Source organism: Nothobranchius furzeri, chromosome 13 (assembly GCF_043380555.1).
Source record: "Nothobranchius furzeri strain GRZ-AD chromosome 13, NfurGRZ-RIMD1, whole genome shotgun sequence".
NCBI lineage: Eukaryota > Metazoa > Chordata > Actinopteri > Cyprinodontiformes > Nothobranchiidae > Nothobranchius > Nothobranchius furzeri.
Genome location: NC_091753.1, coordinates 44,738,205 through 44,760,168, shown reverse-complemented (window position 1 = coordinate 44,760,168; position 21,964 = coordinate 44,738,205). Strand labels below are relative to the sequence as shown.

At 44.0% G+C, this 21,964-nt stretch overlaps 1 protein-coding gene across 10 annotated transcripts in view; it reads right to left on the bottom strand.

Moving 5' to 3' along the window:
- Positions 1 to 21,964, bottom strand: part of tenm4 (teneurin transmembrane protein 4) — a 224,535-nt gene that overhangs the window by 110,431 nt on the left and 92,140 nt on the right. For 5 of the 10 annotated variants that reach the window (XM_054742618.2, XM_054742619.2, XM_054742620.2 and 2 more), the window contains 4 exons: positions 9,402 to 9,651; positions 5,563 to 5,637; positions 5,248 to 5,346; positions 3,414 to 3,649 (listed from right to left, as the gene is read on the bottom strand). In XM_054742618.2, the coding sequence (XP_054598593.2) occupies positions 3,414 to 3,649; positions 5,248 to 5,346; positions 5,563 to 5,637; positions 9,402 to 9,651 (660 nt within the window). The remainder of the gene's footprint in view (positions 1 to 3,413; positions 3,650 to 5,247; positions 5,347 to 5,562; positions 5,638 to 9,401; positions 9,652 to 21,964) is intronic. The other 5 variants (XM_015951297.3, XM_015951301.3, XM_015951302.3 and 2 more) reach the window with 3 other exon arrangements.

The following is a 21,964-nucleotide window of genomic DNA, read 5'->3' as shown; positions in this document are numbered from 1 at the left end:
AAATGTATCTTCTCATCAGGCTTTAATTAAATACGGCTCTTGTTCTTGATTGGAAATTCCAATCTAAGGGAGAGGTTTGGACTCCAACGTGTTTACTTGTGGTGTTGCAGGCGATGGTCTGAGTTTTGCAGCGGATAATTGCATAGTTTGATTAGAAGATGTCAGGCTGATGGACCTCTCTGGCTGTTCGCCAGGTTGCAAAAGCAAGAGAAGAAACTATCTGCTCCAACCACCAAGCCACACAGCTGACGCCAAAACCAAGTCAAACTCAAATTGTCACTAATGCGAAACAGCTAATCCATAGATAATCACCACAAGTAGCAACCCATTGATTCTTATTTAGATCCACAACTGTTTTGAATTACAAATGAAAAGCTGCAAAAAGCTGCAGTGACAAAAAATGAATAATCAGATTTCACTTCGTTTGGCCTCAAGGTGAAGCAGAAACGACAGCTCTTTAAGACCGTTGCAGCCCAATGAATATCTATAACAAATGTCCTCAAAGAAGAATTAATTTATCTCCCCGATGAGAGCCACGCAGAGGGATCTGCCTGTTCTTTCCTCCATGCAAATGAACTGAAATGTTCTCATCGTTCCCCCATTTACATTCTTTCTTCATCTGTGTGAGACTTGAGTTCAATAGTGACACCATTTATATGTTAAGAAGGCATTCACCGTGAAACAGAAGCGCCGTTATAACATAAAATATATTAAATGCAAGTGCAAATGAACTCCTCTGTCTGAATATGGATCAACAGATCTGACAGAACTTTAATTATGAAAAACTTAAGCAGTTCACAACCTTGACACAGAAAATTATGTTTCAAATTAAAATTTATATAATAATTATAAAAAAAATTACAAACAACTTAATGTGTAACTTCACTGAATGACAGGCAATTTTTCTTTCTCTTATTAAGGAAATTGCCTAATAATGTCTTAAATGGTTTAAAAAAAGTCTGAATCTCTTTTCTGTCTCATTTTTTTCTGATGACACGAAACCCCCTTGCAATGGGGGACAGTACATGCCTAAATCATTACAAGCCAGCTGTATTTTTGCGTTTGAGTAAGATCTTATATCAACGGATGGCCATTAGGGTCAAAAATCCCTGGGAGCGCAACCTCCAGCAAAACAACAAGCACATCAGACTCCCTTTCATCACTGGCAACAAGTGAAGAGGTAAATGTGTAAAACAACGGTTATGAATGGCAAACTTTTTATAACTATTTTTTACAAATCAGTAAATGCATTTTGCCCTCAAGGGCTCCCGTAGAAGCAAACATTGCATCAAATACGGCATCGCCCAGAGACTTAAATCCGCTCCCATGTATTTTAGACCCGAATTTTAAGTTTATATGTTACAAAGATAATAATTTTCAACAACTGGGGATCATTTAATTCCTTTTTAACAACATTTCGATGGATATTTCCAGATATTAACTGTAAAAACTGCACACTGTCTCTTTGAAGCCTGGACCACATTGTGCATTGTTGCACAGGACTACTCGCACTGTGAGGACTCCAGAAAGGTGGCACAATGTACGATCCAAGGTTTCAGTGAGCCAAACAATGCGACACTTTGCTCTAGCCGGACACGCAACGTCAGGAGTGCACCCTCCGAAATGCATATGCCATTAAAAGCCGACAGCTAACCAAAACAACTATGCTGAAAAGAGGGGGGGGGGGGGGGGGGGGGGGAGAAAACTCCACCATTAGCACTTCCTTGTAGATTTCGAACTCCAGAAAAGGAGTGGTCTACATGTAGCTTCCACTGTTGCTAATGTTGCAAATTCTACTCTCGTATTATACTTCCACCACTAGTTGTTTGCGTCAATCCCCAGGTGTGTTTTCATTGGTCGACTGCAGACGAGGGTCGTAGGTTTTACAGCAGTGCTTGAAAACTGCTGGAGGCTGACTGTGGTCATTCTCAATAAGCTGTCGTAGAGCCGGTCACGCTGGACAGCCACAGATTTGAAAATCACTCTCACGTTCACCGTTTTTAGTCACGATTCTGTTCACGCCAACGGACTTGACTAGGACTGCCGAAAAACCCACAGTGTAGTCCTGGCTTAAAAAAAAAACTAAACAATCTACACATTTTTCAAACCTGTTCAAAATCCCAAATGAAAAGAGGAAGAGGTCCTTGCAAATGTTTTGAGACTTGTTGACAAGAGTCTTTCACACACCAAAAAACAAAAATATCCAAAAGTAGATTTGACTTCCACACGGAGCATTAAGTTGGAAAGCCTCTCAGCGTACCGGAATGTTTAGTAGTGAACGGTGCATAACCATAAATCTTTGAAATCACCTTTAATAGAAGGTGAATGGGCACGTCTCCTCTCACATGAAGTTGTAGATCTAACCCTAAACATCACTGCTTCCACACTTCTCTTTATTTTAAGTGACCGAACTGATGCTGATGTTACCTCTACATTAAATCTAGAAAATAATTTCTAGCATGTGTACTTGTTATGCTTTCACAAATTGCTCTGAGCTGAAATGTGAAAAATAGTTTATATGGGGAGATAATTTTAGAAGAAATATGATTTTCAACAAACAGAACTTTTTAAATTACCAGCAGATCAACAGGTTGCTAAAAACATGAACTCTACTGTAGCCAACATGGCTGAACACTCAACTAATACATCAAAACACACATTTTATATGAACTCGGTGTCAGGGAAGCAGATCAATATGTATTTTAAAAGATGAAGGGATGATGAGTAAACAGATGAACTCTTCATCATTTTAGATTTCTCAATTTCAAATTTTTGGGTGTTTGGCTTTCCAAAAAACTCCAGCCTAGCGCGCACACACACAAACACACACACACACACACGCGCGCGCGCGCGCGCACACACACGCACACACACACACACACACACACACACACACACACACACACACACACACACACACACAAATCAGAGACCGTGTGCTCAAATATGAATATCAATCCCTTGGAGGATGAAAGCAGACAAATTGAGCAGAACTGATTTAATAGCATAACGTAGTTGATGCTCCTCATCCAGCTGGGACCTGGGAGAGCTGGTCAATCACTTTCTGTAAGATGAATATTCTAAATGTGCAGTCCTCTCCTGTGCGATGGCTGATGTCTTTTTAATCTATTTCCTATCTAGCCTACTCACAAGAGCGGGACTCTGGGTTAACCCCCTCTGCAGATCCGACAAACCAAATCTATGAATGATAATGTTTCTTTCCTGACGAGTTGTGCGAGAGGGGAGTCAATCTGAGTCCCAATATATCCAAGCTCATAAAGTGCTGGGAAGAGCTTTTGCACTATTAAAATGGATGAAAGAAGGGACACAAGATGCCTGCATTCCCGTTTGGCACAGGGGTGGTGGTACGGGGGTGTCTCTGTAAACGTGTGGGAGCGTTAACAGTGACTCACCAATGAAGTAGGCTAATAAGAGCAGCAGTGTTACTGAGACGAGGATGGCACTGAGAGCAGCACATTTCCAGTTGCAGTGCTTGTAGGGTTTCTTCAAGCTGAAGGCAGGCCGAGAGAAGGTGTTTCGAGGTAAAGGGCGTGGAGGAGGTGAGTACACTGTGCTGGAGGTCAAAGGGTACCCCGGGGAAGTTGTGCAATACATTGGCGATGTACCACCTGGTTTGAACAGGAAATGCCTGAAAAAACAGAATGTTCTTGTAAGCTTCACAAAAAACAGTAATTAGTCATCAGTGGCTCAGGTTTAGGCCAGTTTCTCACCAGGCTATGACCGTTAGGGACCAATTGGAGATTAGTTGGGAAATGTTTGGGGGGCGCTTAGTTCAATCGATGCACACATTTCTGCAGCACTGTTACCACTCATGTTGGGTTTTGTAGGATTAGCACCAATAGCTTCATTGTCTTTACGAGCACTAACAGGGTTAGCATTGATCTTAAGCAACAACTCTTAAACGTCTTAGATGAGACAGCTTATTTACAAAGCCGAACACCATTAATAGATTAAAAATCTGTGTATTTACAATTTTTTTGAAAAGGTTGATGCAAACTTTCAATGGGAATCACCCTCAACTAGTGTGTACATTTTTTTTGTCAGCTGTTTATTTACTGGACTGGGTCACCTTTGGTGACACCAATAAATAGCAACACTCATGCAACTTTCTTGTAGCCATTTAAGTCCAAAAATGTTGTAGTTATGTCTTTTGTTGGCAATTTACCCTAATTGCATCCATATTTTATTTTATTTGCCCTCTCAGATTTTGGAAACTAGCTTGAGAAGCAATTGAGAAAAAAATCAAGAGTTCAATGCATCTAAGAATATTCTGAGAAAACATTTTTCTTGCAAATTGTCAAAACATGTTAAAAATTTTGCAACACAAAAGTGAGGCCCTGCAGCTTATGCAAGGAAACTGAGAATTTTCTGGACCGTTTTGAGACATTTCTGAGACTGGTCACCAGCAGTCCTAACCCAGTGAGACCGGAGCTTTATCCAACAATACTGTCCATCAGCTTTATGTACATTTATTCCAAAAACACATTCAATACTGTTAACACACATCATGCTTCTGACAGAAAAATAAACACACTACGTTATGCTAATAGTTAACAAACCAAAAAAATGTGAATTAACACAATACCAAGTTTCCAGGACTATTTTTTACACATTCATGTCAGTGCAGAAAGAGTAACACTAGTGGTGTCAGGGCTGTCCAGAGGGGAGGTAAAGCATATAAGAGTGTGGGACGTGAGAAAGAGAATTATTCGCCCTTGAAGAGCATGGTCGGCTATCTCAGAAAACATGTGTAGCAATACACCTCATGATCAGCCCATCAGAGGGTCTGTGACAGGAGAACTATTGTCAAGGCCATTTCAGTGACAAGTTTACAAGATGCTCCAGAGCGACAGTGACATGAATGTGATGGAATGCCATTCTGCAATATATGACGCGGAAAGTCACAGAGACTATACTTTACTTGGAAAAATCAAGTCGAATCACTGACATTTCATTTTATTTCGCCGCTTCACAAAGCAGTCATGTTTATCATTAATCAAAGGCAAAAACAGCCCAACAGTGTGACTTTATGCAAAACAGGTCATCTGTTTGAAGGGACAAAATACAGCAAAGATTCTAGGACATCAGGAGACGCGTGGTGACAGCTGACTGTGGTAAAATATGGAGAGAGGGGGTTGTGAGGGACAAACGGCACAGGCGTTTGTGTTTGCATGGCAAAGCAGATTCTGACAGTGGTCGGAGCCAGATAGCAAGCATGCAACATACCCGTCGTTGTACGAGGCATCGTGGCGCGCTGATGCCAGAATGTCCATCTCAATGAGGTTGTCCTGCAAAGTCTCTAGGAATGTCTGCTTTGCTATGTTTCTACACACAGGTGGAGAGATGGATATGAAGCCGGTGTGAGACACGCATGCAAAAAACATACATCAAACGATCACCGAGCAACAGCGACTGACAAATGGACAACACGATGGATGACGTGGGACAAATAAACCAAGGCCCTTATGGAACTACTTCTACAGAAAAGTGAGACAAGTAACAGCTTTCTCTCTCGCTCGCCTCTTTTGTACACTACCATACCTGGTTTTGTACGAGCCCTGCCCCTCTCTGCAAGCGTCTTGTTCTTCTCTGTTAAACATTAGAGTATTCTGGCTCCTTTGAGGTTGTGATTGGGAGAAAACAATGCATCAATCACAGATAAAAAAGCTCAAACTCTGTTTAAAAATAATCTTAATATCGTTTTACAAATGAATCTGTCACTTTGGTTTCAGGAACATTACCCAAATTAGTCATTAATTATAACTTTTTCTCCCCTTTAATGGCTGCAGCACTGTAAAAAAACACTTTTTCTGCTTGTGTCAAAGTATCTAAATGTTCATGTCTCATTTATCCCATAATGCACTTCCCCTAATGAGAGCTCTGTTCCATAAGGAAGTATTGCTCCAATGCAATGGAGAAATGAACTGTCCACATGCAACGAGAAGGCTCAACACATTCAGTGGTCCAAGAGAAAAGGCTTGATTTTTGAGCCGCGCCCTACCGAGACCAGCAGTGAAGTTTCTTTGGTTTCAGTTTTGGGGAAGAAAACAGCTTTTAATGAAGAAAAAAGAAAGAGATGCTTGGCAGAAACACAAAATAAAAACGGTTTCAAAGAGCTTTTCAACATCTGGACTCTCTCTAGTGACAGAGCTGGATGGGATAATGGAAGCGTTCATTGGAGCAGTTTAATTCCACAAAAGTGATATAAAATAGCCAACGTTGTACTATTTAACAAGGTAAAAGTGAAATTTAATACTCCAAGGTCTGTGTGGATATATCTAATGATTTTAGTAGTATTACTTTAGAAGTTGATGTTTTTTAAAGTGCTGGATTGTAGAAACTCTGGTTTCAGCAGAACTATTTCCTCCCCCTTACCATCTGTCTTTTGGCTCCACAGGGAATACCTGTGCAGGATTAACTGGAGCTGCATGATGTGTAATCATTCGTTATACATTATAGTGTCCCGCCAGCTGAAATTGACTCATTTTCCTGTTGACTGAACCGTCTCAGGAAATCTGAAGGAAGAGACAATAAGTCTGTTCATGGCTGCTTATTTACAGTAAAGTAAAATCAGCTATTGGGGATTTTCCTGCAAAACAATAGTTTGACATATTGCATGATGTGTCATTTTTAGCAATATAATTGTAGTTTTCACATATGCAATACAAGATTAATGGTAGACCGACATATAGGGCCAATATTTATCGTATTTATGCATCGGCATCGGCCGATATTTAGTAAAGCTGATTTTAATCAGGCACATCATTGGGGCAGCCCAGTGATGTTGCAGAATTTAATTTAAATGTAATTTTATGTTCACTAATAACATCTGCATAATAAAGACTCTAAATTAACTTTTTAGGTGTCTGACTTTAACACTGAGCAGGGCACAAAGTTAAGATTTAACAGTTCATTAAATTCAAAGTTCAAAACAGATTCAGCTTCAGAAATGCTGTGCATCTACTGATGTTATTAGTGGCATTTTATCATAAAAATAAGGTGGGAATGTCTGGATATTGACCATGAAAATTGGCAATACATTTCAGCCATCGGCTGACCACGTCTCCTACATATTGGCATTGGGAAATCGGTCGACCTCTACACTCAATCACATTTTTTAGAATTGAGATTTTAATATATTTATTTTGAACATGCATCAAAGGATTAATATAGTACTGAAAAATGTTTATGCTCTAAATCGGTGCAGTGTGCAGTCGGTCAATGTAAAACAGGTTTTCTTGTTCACGACGTGTTCACTCAAAGTAAGGGGCAATGGAGGTTTTTGACGTGGCAAAAAGAAGTGAAAAATGCCCACACACCTCAGCCTTTATCGCCGTCTCTGGTTCCTGAATCAAAGCTTACCTAGCGAGATCAAATCTTTCTGAACTGTACTTTGCTAACAGCTTGACAAAATGGTCGTCAATCACTGTTCAGTTAATATTTTCCTGCAGGGAAGTTACAACCGAGAAGAGACAGCCTGCCAGCTTTTATACCTGCACTTGTACTCTGGAGTTTTTTTAATTAAATTATTTAAGTTAAGTTTACCTGGCTGCCTCCTGGATTTATCCACATTTGGGTCCTCACATCTACAGCTCTTTAAAGTGGTACTTCAGTGAAAAACTACTTGATTATTTCAGATTATAATCAGTCACTCTGATTTTTTTATTTATTTGTTTTTTTCATGCAGGCAGAACATGAAAATGGTCTCCCACCTCTATTTCCTGCATTAGCTTCTGATAGAAAGCAGACTGTGAAACTCTAGGATTTGGAAAGCCAGGAAACTGTAGAGATTGTCTCCACCTGTAGAAGCTAACTGTTAGCATTAGCAGCTCCACAACACGGCAAAATCCCTTCAGGTGTGTGTTGTTTGCAAAGCAGAGTTGTGTTGCTGTTAGCCAATCAGAGGTGAGATGTCAAATTCAGGAAATAAGGCTCCAAATGTTGTGATGTGTTCTCTGACCTGACTCTCTTCTTGTTCCTGAAACTCATGCAAATGTGTTAAAAATATGAGGGAAAATACCGCTTTTGATGTATTTATTCACAAAACATATTTTAAAAGAGCAGGAAAAAGTTCATTGTGTCTGATTTACATGGTCCAGGGTGCTTCAAAAATATACTGTAATTACTTTAGATTAATATATAAATATAATTGTAGAACAACTTTGTATTTTAACCACAAAATCTTATTTTCTAAAGTAAATTTCATTAACTTCTTCAGTCATCAAGCTTTTTCTTTACTATCCTTGTTGGTAACCTGGTGATGGTTAAACATTGGATTATCCATGAAGTTTTCATGTTCCTAATTAAAGCAAAATAGACTAATTTAGTCCTGGTATTTTACAATTTAAACTACCTGCTGGAAAAAATACCACCAGACTTTCCCTCAGGCCTAGTCCACACGTAGCCGGGGTTTTTTAAAAATGAATATCCGCCCCTCCAAAAACGTGCATCCACACCACCGCGTTTTAAAAACAAACTCTGTCCACACGTACCCGGATAAATACGTTGTTAAGGACATGCCAGACCTGTAGGCGGCAGTACTTCCCCCGTTCTTAACCTCGTCCTTCGTCTGTGGTCTTCCGCAAGGAGCAGTAATTCCGCTTGCAAAAACAAACAAGCAAAAAGCGCTTGGACAATTGATGGATCGGGTAGTGACAGAGTGCAGCTCTGAGGGCTTCCATGGTGCCGGCTAGTGTAAACACAGGTCGCACACGTGATGTCAGCATTTTTTCGACGCAGAAAGTGACGTTGCGGACCTTAAAACTCCGGTTTTGTCCGTCCACACGCAGACACTCAAAACGGAGAAAACGCAGATCTTCACTTTGGCCGGAGTTTTTAAAAAGATCCGTTTTCGTGTGAAAAAACTCCGTTTTCGTGTGGATGACAGGCCAAAACGTAGAAAAATATCTACGTTTTGGCAGATCCCCGACTACGTGTGGACAGGGCCTTAGTTACAATAATACTTGACAAATCTCCTTCACACAAGAGCCTCCTATTGAGAAATGTGCTAGAGAAGTGATGTTGATTAATATGAAATATGTGAAGCTGATACCTGAAGTGGAGCAGCAATGGAGCCTGGATGTAATTTAGCATTTTCTAACCTGATTATAATTATGCTGCCGTTTAAACTCAATAATTCCACTTTTGATGGCTAATATTAGCCAAACAGCCAAAATCAACACTTTTCTCTTGTTTGCCACAAGAATCATGTTTCTTTAAGACGTTGGGCCTTTGCTACAAGCCGAATAATTTTCCATTTGCTTTTAAGTAGCACCGTGGAATAATGTGGAGCAGATGACGTGACAAGCTGAGTTCAATGACAGAAGCTTCATTCTCATAAAAGGCACTTGCACTTTGGTAAAGACTTCCACGGTAGCTACCTTGTTTCCAGAGGGATGTTGCTGTTGAGCAGCCAGTTGTCCTGAGCGCTGCCAGAGTCTGGAGCACTGGCAGGACCCTCGGGGGGAGCAGAACTGTCTGTGGGTGCCGGACTCGCGTTGCTCCGAGGAGTGTAGTTGCTCCTGTTCAGGGAATTAATAGAGGCTGCATGGTGCTGATGATTGGGGGAGTGAGAGTGGGAAAGGGGTAAAGGGGGCGTCCGCAGCCGGGTGTGGTTCTGAAAGACTCCGTCTGGAAGCAAAAACAGAACACAAATTACTTAGAAAAATGTATTTCATGAGACAAATGCATCCATCTCCCACTGCTTATACGAGGTTGATGTGTAAATGCAACAGGTTTGGGTCTCGTCCCAATGGACCGTGCCGTGAAACGTTCCAAAGGAAGCATGTCAGAACTACCTCTGCTAACTCGTTTTTAAGTAGAGGAAGCAGCAGCTCTACCCAGAGTTCCTCTGATGACCTCACCCCTCACCTCACCTCTGAGGCTGGGTGCAACCACTGTATGAAGGAAGCCCTTTTCAGCCACTTTTCTATCTGGGATCTTGTTAAAAAAATAAAAAATAAATGAAGTTGGTCTTAAATAAAAAACTGTGCAGAATAATGAATTTTTGTTTGAGCTACTTTTATATAGTGATGAAAATCTGCTATAAAAACATTCATGGGGTCATTCTTTAGAATGTTCTTTGAAAAAGGTAAAAGTTATTTTTAACAGTAATGCATTACGTTTTGATATAAGCAATCAATACCATTTGAATAAGTAACTGTAACTAGTTACTTTTTTCAATAACAAGCCCAACTCTGCTAATGACTAGAAGACGGGGTTGAAATGAAAATGACTCCAGATTAGCTCCTTTTTACCTTGTCAGAATGGAACAAAGTCCACATTACTGGTCCAACTGTTGCTCCATCTCTACCATCAAACAAAGAACCACCAGGGCTCATAAACTTCTACCTGTGAGGCAGACTCACTCCCAACCCACATGGACCAGTCTACTGAGAACCATGGACTTGGACCTGGAGGAGCAGATTCTTCTCATTGAAGAAAATCTAATTTTCTTTCTGGTAAATAAAATGTGAAACTATACATCCAACTTAAATCTGGTAACATTAAAACAGTGTTTTGTCCAAATTTGGCCCCTGAACAGCACCACTAAGTGACTCGGTTTGGTGCGATTCTGTTGTGGTTCCTAGTGTACTGTACTAGAAAAGGCGAAGTTGGCGACTGTTGATCGCTGACTGACTGACTGACTGACTGACTAGAGGGTAGTCACTGGTTGTTCCAGAGATTTCTGCTAGCAGCTGTTTTCTGGTTCAGAGTCTGACTAAAAGCCAAAGACTGAGCTGATTATTCAAGATCAATCTTGTTTTTGTGTGACATACAGATCACCTGCTTTTGTAACCAGTAAACATCCCTCACACTATGGCGAGCGCATAAATGTTTTTTCCACGGAGTTGGTGACGGTAAACCAACTACGCTGAAGTGAGTTGTGTACCGAGCCATTTTTAGTTGAATGGTGCTGTTGGAAAACCCACTTTCCATGATGCAGATGAGAGAAACCCGTTAGATGAACATGAAGTGAGATCATTACAGAAACGGCTGCAATGGCTGAACGTATCTATGTTATATGACTCAATATAATGAACTGGTACTTAAAAAAACAGGATAGACAGACTCATTTAGTTTAATTCCTAATCAAACTCTGAAAAATAATAAAACGTGGGTTTGACGAACGCAGACATGTTTTTACTAAACAAATTAACATCTAAACTACACAAGCTGACAAGCTTCCAAAGGAAAAAAGACCTCACATGAAACATTGGTCTCATTATTATTTCTCCACACTGATCTCTGCCACTGGGTGCTCTCTGCCTCCCACGGAGACGGCTGTAGGTTTACTGGGATCAGACGCTGGCTGCTGGGTAAACAAACGAGCCGGTCTCCTCCTGAAACTGACTAATTCTGAAAGGGCTTTTCTGGCCGCTCATTTAGTCTACAGAAGATTGTTTGAGCATTTCCTTTTCAGAAACGATGACTTGCTTCACGCTAAATTGCATTTTCGTCACTGCCGCAGCTCGTTAGAAGCAGATTTAAGAACTGTTTTCAGCTGGACGGCATTATCAGATCGTCTGCAGCGACGCCAGAGGTCGTGTTTCACCGTCCCAGAGCTTTTGGTTGGAAAATTAACTCTCTTTCTTTTGTCTTTTACAAACTCTATAGAAGAGATGAACCCTGTGGTCCTATACTCACCATTTGATACTCTGCACTTCACAAGATAGAGGACCAGTGTCTGTTTGCACTCTATATCCATTTATTTCCACGTCTGCTAAGCCATTCATCAATCAATGAGCTCCTGGCTTTACTCAGTGGCTTTTCTTTATAGCAGTGAGCCACCTTTATTTCACAGATATCCACAACACTAAATTGCCAATTTACAGCACAGAAAGCACACACAGAAGGCTTATTTTCTATAATCAACCCCTCCATTAAAGCAATACGCACTCATGCCAGTCAACAAGTTTAGACTCCTTTCAGATTTTTCGGGGTCAGGACCACGAGGCTCCTTCATCAACACGTGTCAAACATGGTGGGGTTGATAAACATTCGAGATGAATAACTGGCTGTGCAGAAAACGTGCTCGCATCAAGCTTCACTGCTTGTTAAGAGTGAACACAGAGGACTTTGTGTTATTAGGCAGGCAGTCTGCTAATGAACGGCTCAGCAAGAAAAAACAGAACAAAAATGAGACGAGCTGCACCTAGTCCTCCAGCCCGCCTCTGTCTATGAAGCTAACAAATGGTTTTTCTGTATTTTTCTATTCAAATCAAGCCAATTAACAAAAAATTGAGGAAATGATCCTCATTCACATTTAATTTTGAGCATTTCTGATAAATAAGCACAAAAATTGAGCATTTCTGATAAATAAGCACAAAAATTCACGTGGAAAAGCAATGAAACTTGTGAAAAACTGAATTCTGCATCTGAGAAGACAAATGGTTTGTTGCCGAGTGTCACCGTGGAGTTGAGACTCGCCACCATCCAGCTCAACAGCACGGCGGTGTGAGTTAAACCACACAGTTGGTGATGACCTCCCTCCTGCTCAGCTATGTAGCTGAGCCCAGAGGACGTTTATGAGGTTATGCTAATTAGATACTGAGACAGCGTGGATACACAGGGAAATATTTCACTAGGAATAATGCATTATTCCTGCAGAATGCGTTTACAAATAATTCCTGCAGCGTGGTGATTAAGCAAACGCAGGACAACAAGGAATTTATTTATCCAACATGTTTTTATTCTGGGATGTTAATACTCTATATGTTTAAAGGTTTCAACAAAAAATACTCTTCAAAATGAATTATTACACAATCTGATTGTGTTTTTCTCTTATTCTCCAACATGCAGTCTGATACATTTAATTTTAATCAGTAATTGAGGCCAAAAGGTTGCATAATTAATTTAGAGCTATTTGGAAATTTTCATTCATTCATCTATTTGATTTAAAAAACTATATACAAAAGTATTTTATTAACTTGCCCAAACCAGTCTACATGTGTTTTGTGGATTGGGAGAAGGCGTTTGACTGCGTCCCTCGGGGTGCCCTGTGGGGGGTACTCCAGGAGTATGGGGTACCAGGCCCTCTGATATGGGCTGTTAGGTCCCTGTATGACCGGTGTCAGAGCTTGGTCTGCATTTCCGGCAGTAAAATTCCACTACCTCCGCTCCGCCCCCGCCTTCCGCAGCCGCTCGCTTCTGAACTCAATTTTTACTGTACCCGCTCTACAACGGCTCCACTCCGGTGCGGAGACCTGAGGTGGGCAAACAGGCATGCGCGGGATTTTCGAGATCTTGCGATACAGTCCGAGCAATTAACGCGGAAGTTAGATCCAAACACCCGTTGTGTGGGAGAAGCATCGAAATGAACTGTTTAATCTGCCATCATTTGTGTTGAGAGGTCAGCAGTGTTTGGATCAACAAAGTGTGACTACTTTGATAGTGGAAACTGTATTTATGGCTTATTTTTGTGCATTTAAAGTTCAACCGCCATTGATAGTTGTTAAAATTTGTTAAACCTGTGCATATGAAACAAAAAACGCTTTTTGTTTATCGATTTATTGTGAAATAACGGAAGTTGTGCTTGCTCCCTTTCCTGTTGGGCGGTTGTGATTTCTGTCCATTGACTGCGGAGGTGCTCTGGCGTCCGGCAAAAATAGAAACAATCCTATTCGTGCCGGATGGCGGGTGGCGCACTGCGCCGCACGGCCGCAGTAGTGGAACAGCTCTGATTGACTACAACGGGACCACTTTTGCTGCGGAGTTCGTGCCGGAGCGGAGCGGAGGTAGTGGAATTTTGGGGTAACCCCAAGATTCCACTACCTCCGCTCCGCCCTCGCCTTCAGCAGCCACTCGCTTCCGAACTCAATTTTTACTGGTACCAGCTCTACAACGGCTCCGCTCCGGTGCGGAGACTTGAGGTGCGCAAACAGGCATGCGCGGGATTTTCGAGATCTTGCGATACAGTCCGAGCAATAAACGCGGAAGTTAGATCCAAACACCCGTTGTGTGGGAGAAGCATCGAAATGAACTGTTTAATCTGCCCATCATTTGTGTTGAGAGATCAGCAATGGTTGGATCAACAAAGTGTGACTACTTTGATAGTAGAAACTGTATTTATGGCTTATTTTTGTGCATTTAAAGTTCAGACGCCATTGATAGTTGTTAAAAGTTGTTAAACCGGTGCATATGAAACAAAAAACGCTTTTTGTTTATCGATTTATTGTGAATTAACGGAAGTTGTGCTTGCTCCCTTTCCTGTTGGGCGGTTGTGATTTCTGTCCATTGACAGAGGAGGTGCTCCAGCGTCCGGCAAAAATAGAATCAATCCTATTTTTGCCGGATGGCGGAACGGCGTGCGCCGCCTGCCCGCAGTAGTGGAACAGCTCTGATTGACTACAACGGGACCGATTTTGCTGCGGAGTTCGTGCCAGAGCGGAGCGGTGGTAGTGGAATTTTGGGGTAAGTCGAGCTCGTTCCCAGTGAGAGTTGAACTCCGCCAAGGCTGCCCTTTGTCACCAATTCTGTTTATAACCTTTATGGACAGGACTTCTAGGTGCAGCCAAGGTGTGGAGGGCATCCGTTTTGGTGGCCTAAGGATCAGGTCTCTGCTTTTTGCAGATGATGTGGTCCTGTTGGCTTCGTCAGAACGTGATCTTCAGCTGTCGCTGGAGCGGTTTGCAGCCGAGTGTGAAGCAGCTTGGATGAGAATCAGCTCCACTAAATCTGAGACCATGGTCTTGATTCGGCAAAGGGTAGAATGCCTTCTCCGGGTCAGGGATGAGGTCCTGCCCCAAGTGGAGTTTAAGTATCTCGGGGTCTTGTTCACCAGTGAGGGAAAACTGGAGTGTGAGATCGATAGGCGGATCGGTGCTGCATCTGCAGTTATGTGGGCGTTGTACCGGGCTGTCATGGTGAAGAGAGAGCTGAGTCAGAAGGAAAAGCTCTCAATTTGCCGGTCGATCTACGTTCCTACCCTCACCTATGGTCATGAGATTTGGGTAGTGACCGAAAGAACGAGATTGTGGATACAAGCGGCCGAAATGAGTTTTCTCCGCAGAGTGGCTGGGCTCTCCCTTAGAGATAGGGTGAGAAGCTCAGTCATTCGGGAGGGGCTCGGAGTAGACCCGCTGCTCCTCCACATCGAGAGGAGCCAGTTGAGGTGGCTCGGGCATCTGGTCAGGATAACCCTAACCCTAAAGGTAGACCCAGGACACGGTGGAGGGACTATGACTCTCACCTGGCCAGGGAACGCCTTGGGATTCCCCCGGAGGAGCTGGCCCAAGTGGCTGGGGAGAGGGAAGTCTGGGCCTCTCAATCCGACTCCGGATAAGCGGGTGAAAATGGATGGATGAGTGGCTGTGAAATTTTGGTAACATTTTACAACAAGGGTCTCTTTATTTAATTTCCCTCTGGGATTAATAAAGTATCTTTGAATTATTTACTCCATTGAGTATTAATAAAATATTGCATAAAGTATTAATGACTGTTTAATATTATTGTTAATATTAAGTAATGCATTACTAAGACGACACCCCTCAGCCCTTTGTCCTATCATTAAGCACACCTAATAGTTAACAATATAAGGAATGTTAATGAAGGAATCCTTTGTTTATTAATGTTTTTTAATCCACTAAGGACCGTTAATAAAGGCACCCTAATTGTAAAATGTTACTAAAACTTCCAACTTGGTTCGGAAAACAGAGTAGCTGAAACGTTACCGTTAAAAACAAAACTTTTTTTGAACAATTTTCGAAAGAAAACAATCTGACCTGGTTGGCTGTTTTTCAGCAGGTATCCCATAATGATCTGTATGTAGGTGTTGTAATTACCTTTTAGTGTTTTTCTTTCCCCTATATTTTTCTTTCCCAGAGCAGCTTGGTGATTTAACATTTGTGTACCTTTCCTGACTTCCCACCCATCCCTCAGGGCAGATGGCCTCCCTCCCTGAGTCCGGGTCTGCTTTAGGGGGGTCTATCACTTCTGCACCACCAAACAACTTTTCGTCGTCGTCTTCCTCCGCTTATCCGGGTCCGGGTCGCGGGGGCAGCATCCCAACTAGGGAGCTCCAGGCCGTCCTCTCCCCGGCCTTGTCCACCAGCTCCTCCGGCAGGACCCCAAGGCGTTCCCGGACCAGATTGGAGATGTAACTTCTCCAACGTGTCCTGGGTCGACCCGGGGGCCTTCTGCCGGCAGGACATGCCCGAAACACCTCCCCGGGGAGGCGTCCAGGAGGCATCCTGACCAGATGCCCAAACCACCTCAACTGGCTCCTTTCGATCCGGAGGAGCAGCGGTTCTACTCCGAGTCCCTCCCGAATGTCCGAGCTCCTCACCCTATCTCTAAGGCTGAGCCCGGCCACCCTACGGAGGAAACTCATTTCGGCCGCTTGTATCCGCGATCTCGTTCTTTCGGTCATTACCCAAAGCTCATGACCATAGGTGAGGATTGGGATGTAGATCGACCGGTAAATCGAGAGCCTGGCTTTCTGGCTCAGCTCCCTCTTCCCCACGACAGATCGGCTCAGCGTCCGCATCACTGCAGACGCCGAACCAATCCGCCTGTCGATCTCCCGATCCCTCCTACCCTCACTCGTGAACAAGACCCCGAGATACTTAAACTCCTCCACTTGAGGTAGGACCTCTCCCCCGACCCGGAGGTGGCAAGCCACCCTTTTCCGGTCGAGAACCATGGTCTCAGATTTGGAGGTGCTGATCCTCATCCCAGCCGCTTCACATTCGGCCGCGAACCTACCCAGCAAGAGCTGAAGGTCAGAGCTGGATGAAGCTAGGAGGACCACATCATCCGCAAAAAGCAGAGACGAGATTCTCCTGCCACCAAACTCGACACACTCCACACCACGGCTGCGTCTAGAAATTCTGTCCATAAAAGTGATGAACAGAACCGGTGACAAAGGGCAGCCCTGGCGGAGTCCAACCCTCACTGGGAACAGGTCCGACTTACTACCGGCTATGCGGACCAAACTCACGCTCCTCTGGTAAAGGGACTGAATGGCCCTTAACAGAAAGCCACCCACCCCATACTCCTGGAGCGTCCCCCACAGGGTGCCCCTGGGGACACGGTCATAAGCCTTCTCCAAATCCACAAAGCACATGTGGATTGGTTGGGCAAACTCCCATGCCCCCCCCATCACCCTTGCAAGGGTATAGAGCTGGTCCACAGTTCCACGGCCAGGACGAAAACCACATTGCTCCTCCTCTATCTGAGATTCAACTATCGATCGGACCCTCCTCTCCAGTACCTTGGCGTAGACCTTTCCAGGGAGGCTGAGGAGTGTGATCCCCCTATAGTTGGAACACACCCTCAGGTCACCCTTCTTAAAGATGGGGACCACCACCCCGGTCTGCCACTCCCTAGGAACTGCCCCCGATGACCACGCAATGTTGTAGAGACGTGTCAACCATGACAGCCCTACAACATCCATAGCCTTGAGATACCCAGGACGAACCTCATCCGCCCCCGGGGCTCCGCCGCTGTGTAGTTGTTTGACTACCTCAGCAACTTCTGCCCCCGAGATCGGACAGTCCATCCCCAGGCCTCCCAGCTCTGGTTCCTCCTCGGAATGCGCATTGGTGGGATTGAGGAGCTCCTCAAAGTATTCCTTCCACCGTCCGACTATAGCCTCAGTTGACGTCAGCAGCTCCCCATCCCCACTGTAAACAGTGTGAGCGAGTTGCTGCCTTCCTCTCCTGAGGCGCCGGACAGTTTGCCAGAACCTCTTTGGAGCCGATCGATAGTCTTTCTCCATGGCCTCACCAAACTCCTCCCACGCCCGAGATTTTGCCTCGGCAACTGCCACTGCTGCACCCCGCTTGGCTATCCGGTACCTGTCTGCTGCCTCCGGAGACCCACAGACCAGCCACGCCCTGTAGGCCTCCTTCTTCAGCCTGACGGCTCCCCGAACCTCTGGTGTCCACCAGCGGGTACGGGGGTTGCCACCACGACTGGCACCGGCCACCTTACGACCACAGCTAGCAACAGCCGCCTCGACAATCGCAGAGTGGAACAAGGCCCACTCGGACTCAATGTCCCCCACTGCTCTCGGGACGTGGTCAAAGCTCTGCCGGAGGTGGGAGTTGAAGACCGTCTTGACAGGTTCTTCTGCCAGGCGTTCCCAGCAGACCCTCACTATGCGTTTGGGTCTGCCAGGTCTACGCGGCATGTTCCCTTGCCATCTGATCCAACTCACCACCAGGTGGTGATCAGTTGACAGCTCCGCCCCTCTCTTCACTCGGGTGTCCAAAACATACGGCCGCAGGTCAGATGATACGACTACAAAATCTATCATCGACCTGTGACCTAGGCTGCCCTGGTACCAAGTGTACCGGTGGGCATCCTTATGTTCGAACATGGTGTTCGTTATGGCCAAACTGCGGCTTGCACAGAAGTCCAATAACAAAACACCGCTCGAGTTCTGATCAGGTGGGCCGTTCCTCCCAATCACACCCCTCCAGGTCAAGCTGTCATTGCCCACGTGAGCATTGAAGTCCCCCAGCAGGACAATGGAGTCCCCTGATGGAGCACTATCTAGCACTCGTCCCAGGGACTCCAAAAAGGGTGGGTACTCTGAACTGATATTTGGCCCATAAGCACAAACAACAGTCAGGACCCGTTCCCCGACCCGAAGGCGCAAGGAAGCTACCCTCTTGTCCCCCGGGGTAGACCCCAACACACAGGCAGAGAGTCTCGGGGCTAACAAAAAGCCAACCCCAGCCCTCCGCCTCTCACCCGGAGCAACTCCAGCAAAGTAGAGTGTCCAACCCCTCTCCAGGTCTCGGGTTCCAGAGCCAATGCAATGTGTCGAGGTGAGTCCGACTATATCTAGCCGGTACCGCTCAACCTCTGCCACAAGCTCCGGCTCCTTCCCCGCCAGCGAGGTGACGTTCCATGTCCCAAAAACTAGTTTTCTTGTCCGGGGATTGGACCGCCAAGGCTCCCGCCTTGGTCTGCCACCCGATTCACATTGCACCGGACCCTTCATGTTCCTCCTGCAGGTGGTGGGTCCACAGTTGGACGAGCCCATGTATCCGGTTCGGGCTGGGCCCGGCCGGGCCCCATGGGCGAAAGCCCGGCCACCAGGCGCTCGCTCACGGGCCCCAACCCCAGGCCTGGCTCCAGGGTGGGACCCCGGTAACCCTCCGGGCCGGGTACTCCGACTCTTCGTTTTCACCGCCATGAAAGATCCTTCGAACCGTTCTTTGTCTCACCCTTCACCTAAGACCAATTTGTCATGGGAGACCCTACCAGGGGCACTAAGTGCCCCAGACAACATAGCTCCTAGGATCATTAGGGCACTCAAACTCCTCCACCACGATAAGGTGACGGTTCAAGGAGGAGCAAACAACTTTTGACTAATGCAATTTCATATAAATAGGATATAAATAGGATTGTAATGAAAATTAAAAAGGTATATATGGCATTACTACTTGCGTATTTTGCCTTAATGTGGCTTTTTCTTTTGAACTGGTGGTATAACACATGACTGTTATTTCTCACTGGAAACAAAGACACTTTTATTCTAAATTCGTCTACCTTTTAATATGTGTGTTTACTTTCCTAATTTGCATATAAAACACCACCCTTCTAAAACGCAGCAGGACGTGCTGTAAAGAACAACTTAAGACAATCACTTTTATTTCCTTGCCCAACAGCATGCGTGCTAGGTTGTTTAAAGCTTGTTTACCCTCCACAGCCAGGTAAAGTAGTTATTGTTGTACTTGTATAGAAATAAAGCATAAACAGAAACAAACCTAGCTCTGAGACAATGCACAAGGCAACACGACCCCAACAGATGCAGTGATTCAGCTGCGATTATTCACTTCTACCCAAGGAATAGAAAAAGAAATAATGGTTTTCTATTGACCTGCTTTGCACAACGAAATTGCCAAGAAAAAGAGATTCATTTGTTATCAGAGAGACAAGAGAAGAGAGAGCCGCTACAATAGCCAAACTTTCACGTCGTATTCAAAGCAGAGGCCTACAGATATCCATTCAGTCTGTGAATGCGGGGGTTTCATTTTTCTTCCTAACAGATGTATGCTCTGGTTAAGGCCTCCTGATGCTTCTCCAGACAAGTAATTAAAGCAAATCTACTTCATTAGCGAGGACCTCACCCCCCACACTGAGAAACAACAGGAAGATCCGTCTTCTGGTTGAAAAAAATATATTTTAATTAGTCTTTTAAAAGTCTGCCCAGTTTGTAAGAAATTCAGTCAATCAAGGTGATTTTTACTGTTTTACAAAATCTTACATTTTATATTGCTAATTATTCACCTGATGCAATACATTGCAAGGAAGTTTGATTGTGATGATAAGTTGGTAAAATCTGCTCGCTGTGTATTGAATGATTGTGCATCATTGTGCTTTTATTGATGAATTAAGACTCGGATGTTATACAAAAATACCATAATTTCTAAATAACAATTCAATGGGTTGTTCAGTGTTGCTGTTCCACCATTGTTTAAAGTAACAATAGGTAGTTGTTGTTTTTCTTTTCAACCTTAAGTTAAAGCTTTAGCATTGATCTCAGTGATTGTTGAGTTAGAAACTTCACCAGTTTTTTTTTTTAATCTGACACCTCTCTGCAGCCCTCTGCTGACCAAAAACCTCACTTGATAGTTTTGTAGAGCGGGTAAGTGTCCTAGAGGGCGCTCTTCACCTGATGTTTGGCTGTTAGCTGTAATGCAAGCTGTCAGCATTTTCAGTTTGCCGATCATCAATAAAAAGCGCAAGACTAAGAAAAGCTTACTTTTTCTGTTGGCATCACAGTGGAGCCTGGACATAAAAATAAGAGGAAATTATCTGGAGCCCAAGCAATGAGCTAAAACGTATGTGAACATCGGCGTGGCCTATGCTAGTTTGAGGAAGCTGACACAGAGGCTAAAACATCACGGACTGATAGTGACCTGGCTTTGTTGCTACTGGACTTGTTTGGTAATATTTTTGTCCAACAGTGTAGAACTTTTTACTTTGTGTAATTTTTTTTAGTATTAGATATCTCATGTTAGTGTTAGCTCACTGTTAGTGTGAGCTACAGCAGGACTGTTTACAACTGTTGTAATTCCACTTGCAACCAGTAGGGCTTTAGCGTTGCGAGATAAACATGTTGATTTAAAACCAAAGGGGGTTCCAATTATGCAAAGCAGAGGCTGAAAAGTAACATGGATTTTCAGCAAGTGTCACCATGTAAACAAACGCCAGACAGGAAGTCGGTTGCTTATTTCATGCAATGACCAATGGGGGCTAGGAATAAGGTGATCACTCTAAGATTATGACTGGACACCACTGCTTTGAAGAAACTTGTACATATTGATATTTGTAACCAACCAAACAACCAACCAACTTCATTGGGAAAAAGTTTTTAATAGTAAATTGATGCTGACAGAAAATAGACGGGGAAACGCTCGGGTCAGAAAAAGCCACACAGATCTATGTCGCACAGAAAATTAGCAATTATGGACACACCCACCTTGGCTTGGGATTGGAGAAGGCTGTTGATTCAGCAACCAGGAGAGTGCAGTGCATGTATAAGCTATCGGAAGCTAACTGCTAGCATTAGCAACTTCATGACAGGGTGGAACTCCTTCAGACTTAAAACATCAACTTTACAAAGCCAATAGAGGCAGTGGAAGAGCATTGCTGCTAGCCAATTAGAGGTGAGATATTCAAATATTGTGAATATTAATGAGTAATACTCTAAATCCTGGCTCCCCCCCCCCCCCACACACACACACTTTGCCGAATTACTTCTACTTCCAAAATCAGAAGCACCAGAGTAATTTTTTCTACAGAGAACCCGCAAGACATTCATTCATACTGGAGTACGCTGCTGAATTACTGAAAAGCACGAGTGATCGAGAGCTTTAAACAAAACAATGAAATTATCAGACTGATATCAGAAGGTGCGCTATCTGAAATGGCTAGGGACAGTTTGGAGACCAAAGAATATCCATATCGGGGCCTTCCTATTTCA